Source organism: Sinocyclocheilus rhinocerous, unplaced genomic scaffold (assembly GCF_001515625.1).
Source record: "Sinocyclocheilus rhinocerous isolate Xijiao unplaced genomic scaffold, SAMN03320098_v1.1 scaffold1456, whole genome shotgun sequence".
Lineage (NCBI taxonomy): Eukaryota > Metazoa > Chordata > Actinopteri > Cypriniformes > Cyprinidae > Sinocyclocheilus > Sinocyclocheilus rhinocerous.
The window spans coordinates 31,040-39,339 of record NW_015630970.1 but is presented as its reverse complement, the minus strand read 5'-3'; the positions used below and the strand labels follow the sequence as shown (position 1 = coordinate 39,339).

The window sequence follows — 8,300 nt, the reverse complement described above, 5'->3', positions numbered from 1 at the left end:
GTGTGTGTGTGTGTGTGTCTGTGAGTGAGTGAGTGTGTGTGTGTCTGTGAGTGTGTCTGAGTGTGAGTGATTGTGAAAAGACGTCACTCAGAGCGTGTGTGAGCCTGTGTGTGTGTGTGTGTGTGTGTGTGTTGGAGAGCATGCACGCTTTACAGTGGGATGATGCAGCAGCTTCGGCTGAATGCATGTTGCGATGACATCACATGACAAATTCTGTGGGAAATCTGCGCCAATTTTGAAAAATTGCAATCTCCTCCGAATTATGCGGAGTTTGTTTGATTTTGCGTTAAATTCAGCAATCGCAAAAAAATCCTGTAGGGACTGTTTTATTTGAGTGGTTCACAGTGAAAATGCAGAAAGAGTAGCAGATGAAGTCTGTTTCAAGTTCTTTGTATGGACGTGTTTATTTAATGCTGGATTTAGGTGTTTGTATTTAATAATAGCCTATTTGTTGTATTTGAGAAATTAGCTGCACAATCATATCAAATGACGTTCTTCATTTAGCTGTCTAAAAAAGTTTGCATTTAATGTCAAATTCTGATACAGTTAACAATCTCTGCCTTATGTATTGGATATATTCTTAACTCCTTTGAGCCACTAGAAAGTAACAAACGACTGTGATTGGTCCATCCTCACCATCGCTGAGAAAAGTAGTCTCACATGAGTACGTTAGATTATTTATACCTGTATACACGTCAAGTGTCGAAGAAGCTGCTTTTTATATTTAGACTCATCTTAATTGTACTCGCTCAACATTAGGCACTTCATGAGTCTGAATTTGTTAGGTTGCTGAATGGAAATCGGTGGCTTGTGGGACTTCAATCCTGAAAGACAGTCGCCTGATTAAGGCAGCGGCTGAGAAGTTCACTCCGTTAGTTTGCATTGTTGAAACTGCTTTTGCTGTTGTTTTCTGCCAAGTTCGTGAATTTTAGATCCGCGTGCGCACGCAATGTGAACGCTTCGTTTGAGCTCGGGATTAATACTGTGGCGGGAAACGGGCTTGTTCCGTTCAAGTGTGATCCTGTTTACGTCCTAAATTGAAGGAATCTACCTTCTCTCTGTGTGTGTGTGTGTGTGTGTGTGAGTGTCTCTGTGTGTGTGTGTGTGTGTGTGTCTGTGTTTAAACTGCTTTTGCTGTTGTTTTCTGCCAAGTTCGTGAATTTTAGATCCGCGTGCGCACGCAATGTGAACGCTTCGTTTGAGCTCGGGATTAATACTGTGGCGGGAAACGGGCTTGTTCCGTTCAAGTGTGATCCTGTTTACGTCCTAAATTGAAGGAATCTACCTTCACAATTAAGTTGCTTTCGACTGAAAATAAATTGTAAACTGGATTGCATTCGGCTTTTATCCCGAAGCTGGTGAGTGGAAATTTAGGTTGACTTGTTTTAGTCCTGTTTGTTTAAAAAACAAGCAAAAAACATCCCTACATCATCTGCTTCACTGCCTGCTTTTACTAGTCAGTCATCTGTAACACAAAATCTAAGTACAGGGCATAATGCAAATGAGTTTTGGTTACATCAGAGTATCCCTGATACTCAAATGAATCCTAAAAGAGATGATGCTGAATTTTCATTTGGTTTAAAGGTGCGGAGTAACTGTGATTTACTGCTATATCTACTAATATTTTTAGCAAAATACTGTGACGTTGATTACAGTGGTTATACAGTGGTACTGATAATAGTTACGGATTGCCATGTGATTGTGTTGGGTTTTAAAATACACCTAAGGTTTTACAGCCATGTTAATTTTTTTCAACACTATCAGGTTTTTATGTAGGCATTTCTAAAATCAGGTAACACCCAATCCTGAAGGTCTTTTTGAAGCCCTATTGTGTTTACCATGTTACCAGTGTGTGTCTGGTGGCGGATGGGTTATTAGCTCATCTGTTGACATTAGATGGAAGTGTAACTTGAGTGACTTGCAAATGGAAATCTCTGCTCACTCTCTTTGAATGTTATTTTCAATGTAAAATATGTGGGCTTTAGTAAGTGGCAAGATCACACACAAACTTTCTTGTCTCTGAAAAGAGCAGTTGGAGTATTTGTGTGTCGTCATGAGGATTGATTTGATCTTTGTGCTGATTTCAGGTGAGATTCATTGGTCTTGGAAATGATATTTTTCTATCCCCCAAATGTTAAAACTGCAGCTTACATGCGTATAACTATGATGTTCAAGAAATGGGTTATGCCATGGATTCCTCTGATGACGGTCACATGGCATGCAGAAAAAAAACCAAGTAAATTCTTAAAAGTACATTCCTAAATTATTCACGTTCAAACCCTCAAGCTTTTACTTCGTCTGAATACTGTTGTAATTCTGTAAGCGGTCCACAGAAATGTTGGAAATTAAATGTGCGACTAAAGAGAAGCTCTCAGAACTGAGCACACCAACTCACGAGCTGTTCACATGAACACTTGTAACTCTTCTTGCAATTCTGTTTTTGTTTAAGAAATTCGCAATTCTCAGAAGAAAAGTGTGAGTTGTGATATATAAAGTGCAAGAAATCAGAATTGTGAGATAAAAAGTCGCAATTACCTTTTTTAGTTTTGTGTTCTGTGGCGGAAAAAACTAACGAAATCAGAATTGTGAGAAAAAAGTCAGAAATGTTGAGTTTATCTCGTAATTCTGAGAATTCCATGAACATTTTCCTGGGAATTGCGAGGGAAAAATGTCAAAATACTTCGAGACGTTCCCTCCGGACTCCATGTGGGAAAACCTGCATAGGGGGTTTTAGATGTGATTGCACCCAGGTGAAGAAAAAACTTCCGTAATATACTTACAGTGCTCTATTTTCGTATTCTTAAGTACTTATTAAGATCTTTTTGAAGCCCTATTGTGTTTACCATGTTACCAGTGTGTGTCTGGTGGCGGATGGGTTATTAGCTCATCTGTTGACATTAGATGGAAGTGTAACTTGAGTGACTTGCAAATGGAAATCTCTGCTCACTCTCTTTGAATGTTATTTTCAATGTAAAATATGTGGGCTTTAGTAAGTGGCAAGATCACACACAAACTTTCTTGTCTCTGAAAAGAGCAGTTGGAGTATTTGTGTGTCGTCATGAGGATTGATTTGATCTTTGTGCTGATTTCAGGTGAGATTCATTGGTCTTGGAAATGATATTTTTCTATCCCCCAAATAGTGCATTACCGCCACCTATCTCTCAAATGGACCATTGACACTCCTAATTGAGATTGTAGATAGAGTGTCAATTGGTCCCCTTGAGAGATAGGTGGCGGTAATGCTCTTATAAGTCTGCGATCCGCCGTAAAGCAAGAAGAAGAAGACGACTCCTCACGCGCTCAGGACAGTTCAGACATTGCGGTGAAAATCAGAGGTAAAAAACTATATAAATACTGTTCAGTTTCTTGCACAGACCGATCGTTTTGTGTCTTTACACCAGGGCTTGAAAATGAAAAAAAAATTCAATCGGTTCACTCCGAGCAGAATCTATATTTTAAGGTTTCTGTTCCTGCGTTCCTCTGTATTATTACCGTTCCAAAACCGGTTCGGGTAGAAGAAAAAACGGTTAATAACGTTATTTTTTAAAAACAATTTTCTTTGCCTATAATAGGCTAATAATAATAATAATGTACACCGTTTTATTTAGACAAAAAGAACAAGAAAAAAAAAACAGGAAGAGATCTAACGTTAGCCTATAACCCGCTGCGCTTAGTCAGATTTTGGCTAAATGTAGGCTACTAAACAAAAGAAAAAATCTAGTTACACTTTAAAGACATTAAAGTATTTTTAAGATATTTACAAATGTTTGCTGCATTGTTAAAAAAACACTACTATAAGATAGCGTTTTGAGAGTGAAAAAAAACACAAGTAGCGTATTTAAACACTAGCTTTCTATTTTTTTTCTATTCTATCTACTTGTTTTTCTTTGTGTGTGTGTGTGTGTATAATATATATATATATATACACACACACCTTGCTGCGTTAGGCTAACCGAGGCTTTTCATTTGCACTTATACTGTATATCATTGCTCTTTTGTTGGTTTTGATTGCTTCTATTGTCCTCATTTGTAAGTTGCTTTGGATAAAAGCGTCTGCTACATGACTAAATGTAAATGTATAGGCTCACGTCGCATTTTATTAGCCATATTACATTCAGAAATAATGTAGGCTAAAATGCCAGTAGGCTAAAGCAAAAATGTATACAAACATTATTGACGTTTCTCTCAACAAATCCTCTAAAGTTAAGGCTATGCGTTTAGGCTATAAAAAGGTCAATCCAAAAACAAATTAATTTAAGGTGAAACTGATGCCTACCGCTCTCATTCGTCATGAATCCAAATGTTTCCATATTCGCGAAGTATCTAGATGCTAAAATATGATTTATTATAGGCTTTGTAGGCTTTCATCGACGTAAAACATCATCCTTCACATCGGCTACATCAGCACAGTGAGGCGCGGTCACGCTGAACACAACAGATTGAACAACGGAGCAGTGTAACTTTTTATTTGTTTCTTTAATTGTATTTTATTTTGATAATGAACAGGCTGCAATGTCGCAACAATATGTTGTGTGTGCGCGTGAGGCGCCGGCGCGATGGTCCAACGCTGGTTAGTTATACAGATAGAAGAAGACCTCATTCAAAACTGTCAAGCTTTTGCAAAATAAAGAAAACTACTCTCTGCCGTCTCGTTTTCCTTTCCGAGAACTTAGGAACGCGTCACAATGAACTGTAACTCAGCACATTTTTTTCTTTCGTTCTGTTAATCTGTCAAGGATTTAAGTAAAATTTATTTAGTGTATATGCCTATATATTCCTTTTTATGTAAGCCTATAGTTTTATTCTGTTTTCTCCATTCACAGAAGCGCTGCAGGTGCGTGTGATCTGCTGAATCCTTCTTACACTATCCTCGGATAAACTCTAACGCCGGTGCATTGCCATTGTGACTTACCTATGATGAGTTCACAGCTGAGCGGGCATTTCACTCAGCGTCAGCGTCACATTTGCAGGCCATCCTACTGGAATTCATGATTGGTTGACAGCAAATTTCAAATATTAAATGGAACGATAAAATAACATTATTAACCGGTTAATGGCCAATTCATATTTTCGATTCTGTTCGGAACTATAAAATTTGATTTCGTTTCTGGTTCTGTTCCTATCAAAATTTCGTTCGTTTCCAGTTTTCGTTTTCGTTCCTTGAACCGGTTCAGAGCCCTGCTTTACACATCAATGTATCGTCACGAGCCGCAGGGTGTAATTTGGTTTTGTTTGTGTATGTTTTATGACTCTCAAAGCCGTGATTTCCATCCACTGACATTATATGACTGACAGACTGCAACGGTTTGAGTTAAAAATCTCCGTTTGTGTTCTACTGAAGAAACAAAGTCCCCTACATCTTGGATGTAAATAAAGACTGTTAAATCCTGATTCTCCTGCGTTCTCCTCGTTCCTCGTACACCGTGACAGTAGGACACTTGAACCCATCTTTCATACACTAGTACTACAAGTGGTGACTAAACACATTGTTTTAAATATAGAAATAGTATGTTAAAAGCGCATTTTAGTTCATATTCATGATGTCCCAAAATAGCACAGTTGAGTACACTTAGATGATCGTAAGTTTATCTTAAGGAGTACAAAATTAGTGCGCGAACATAGAGCATTTTAAGTACATTATAAAAGTGTACTTTTTTTTCACCTGGGATGGTTGATCTAAAGAAAATTCCAGTGGAATTTTGTTACTTTTAACTTTGCCAATGCATTCTAAATTTGACATTTCAGCATTATAAATCGCATGCCATGAACGTATTATTGTCTCTCTCCACAGCTCTGAGCTCCGGTGTGAACTCTTATGTGTTTTACTTGGTGTCTGAGAAAATGAACTGGACCGAAGCTCAGACGTACTGCAGACAGCATCACACCGATCTCGTCACCTTAAATGACCAGTCGTACATCGATGAGCTGTTACAATCTCTACCCAGTGGTTTTAGCAATTTAATGTGGATTGGACTCTATCGGACGGATGAGTATTCTCCCTGGGTCTGGGTCTGGTCCGATGGGAGCAAAGCCCTGTTCACACCGTGGGATTCTTTACAACCAAACAATGTTGGTGGCCACCAGTACTGTGTGTGCATGTCTGCTAAAGGATACTGGAGCGATTATTGGTGTACAGATAAATTACCATTTATTTGCTACACTGGTGAGTTGTGAGCAGCAGCTGCAGTACAGTCAATGTCAAACCATTTCACTTAATTTAACCTCCCAGCGGAGCTGAACTCAAGTCATGTTACGTGTCATGTTGTTTACAAGCTGCATGTTTAATTGACATGAGACACAAGATGCTCATTTCGTGCCGTAACTAGCAAACAGCAAGAACTTGTCACACCACAAGAGCGTCAAAATTACATTTGTTTACATTTCCTGATAACGTTTTTGTTTTTATGGAAAGTTACAAAACACAAAGCTTCTTGCGATTATTAGATGGCTACATAATCCCTTACGTACATTATGGTTTTATTAAAGTAAAAGTGTAAGCATGGTTTTTGTATTTACTACAATTTGTGTAACCACAGTTTTACTGCATGGTTACTCTTTGGTTAGTGTAACAAAACCATGATCAATCTGTGATCACTTAAACCGAGTGTATGCTGATAATATTGGCTTGAGCGCTTCATCGTTCTCTTACAGAGAAAAAGAGACAGATGCTGAGACTGGAGGTAAAATCAAGCCAAAATGTGAATGATCCTGCAGTGAAGAGTAACATTTTGGCAAAGGTGAGTTTAATATACTGTAAATCAAATATATAACGATGATGATAAACGTAACAAGAGCATTGAGTAATAAAGTCTGATTCTGTCCTTCAGCTAGAGCAGATACTGAAGGAGAATGATCTGACAGATGCTAAGCTCTCGTGGAGGGAGTTTTCTGGAGAAAATGTCTTCCACAAGATGTGGTATCAGAAGAGTGATGCTTCTAATGCGTCCTGCAAGAGAACCATGAACTGATCGTCTCATCATAGCATTTGTTGTGTAATTGTAGATGCTCTCAGAAAATGTGGCTCACTGAGACATCGGTAGATGTGCGCTTCTGTACTATTAGGCTATTGTTGCATTGAATGCAAAAATACAATTATTTGGAGATTGTATAATCACTATAATTAAAAATGCAATCACCCTTACATCTTGTGCTGACTGTCCTTTTAGCCGCATTTTCAATGCTTCTTTTGCATTGTTTGAGCTGAAAAAGTCTAAGTGTCCGTGTTACAGTTTAATACATTTAAGTACTGAGTAATATTAATTAACTACATGTACTTGTATCTTTAATTGACCCTCTAACTCTAGCACTTTCTATTCTATTTTAATTATTTTTAAAAAGTTTAAATAAAATGTATTTTTAAAAAAACTAGCTTTCTATTTTTTCTATTCTATCTACTTGTTTTTCTTTGTGTGTGTAGAAAGTCACATGATGAACCAAAGCCCATCACAAGCAGCTTTTAAATAATAACATATATTCACCTTTATTTGACCCTCTAACTCTAGCACTTTCTATTCTATTTTAATTATTTTAAAAAAGTTTAAATAAAATGTATTTAAAAAAAAACTAGCTTTCTATTTTTTCTATTCTATCTACTTGTTTTTCTTTGTGTGTGTGTGTAATTAATATATATATACACACCTTGCTACGTGTACTGCGTTAGGCTAACAGAGACTTGTCATTTGCACTTATATATTGTTGCTCTTTTGTTGGTTTTGATTGCTTCTATTGTCCTCATTTGTAAGTCGCTTTGGATAAAAGCATCTGCTACATGACTAAATGTAAAAAAAACCAACACTAGCTTTCTATTTTTTTATTTCTATCTACTTGTTTTTCTTTGTGTGTGTGTGTAATTAATATATATATACACACCTTGCTACGTGTACTGCGTTAGGCTAACAGAGACTTGTCATTTGCACTTATATATTGTTGCTCTTTTGTTGGTTTTGATTGCTTCTATTGTCCTCATTTGTAAGTCGCTTTGGATAAAAGCGTCTGCTACATGACTAAATGTAAAAAAAAAACATTCAAAATAAATGTAAACTGCAAAGTAAGATGACACCTGCAGGTCAACACCTGTCCTGTAGAGGGAGCTCAATAAAACAACACAAAGAAAATGAGTTCTCGTTATACAATTATGTAAGAACTACACCGCAGAGTTAATAAATCAAAGATTATTGGAGTAGATTTTACAGGAAAATACTATTTCAGTCGTTCTACTTAAAGTCCCCCAGTAGTGAAAATCAAGTTGTTTATTTGTCTATGTGATGTTTTTAATATGCTTTTAGACAAACCATGTGCCA

At 37.1% G+C, this 8,300-nt stretch overlaps 1 protein-coding gene across 1 annotated transcript; it reads left to right on the top strand.

Annotated features, from left to right (window-relative positions):
- The first annotated feature begins 3,312 nt into the window (after window positions 1-3,312).
- On the top strand, window positions 3,313-7,058 carry LOC107740750 (C-type lectin galactose-binding isoform-like). The gene is made up of 4 exons (XM_016553260.1): window positions 3,313-3,335; window positions 5,792-6,163; window positions 6,652-6,737; window positions 6,828-7,058. The coding sequence occupies exons 2-4, from the start codon at window positions 5,842-5,844 to the stop codon at window positions 6,966-6,968; spliced, it is 549 nt and encodes a 182-aa protein (XP_016408746.1). The 5' UTR covers window positions 3,313-3,335; window positions 5,792-5,841; the 3' UTR covers window positions 6,969-7,058.
- The last annotated feature ends 1,242 nt before the right edge of the window (window positions 7,059-8,300 follow it).

Bases quoted from the DNA above. Each gene is read 5' to 3' on its own strand.
- LOC107740750 (XM_016553260.1), top strand. From the start codon at position 5,842: ATGAACTGGACCGAAGCTCAGACGTACTGCAGACAGCATCACACCGAT. The intron at 6,164-6,651 runs GTGAGTTGTGAG...GTTCTCTTACAG, and splicing joins ACCATTTATTTGCTACACTG to AGAAAAAGAGACAGATGCTG. The intron at 6,738-6,827 runs GTGAGTTTAATA...TCTGTCCTTCAG, and splicing joins AGAGTAACATTTTGGCAAAG to CTAGAGCAGATACTGAAGGA.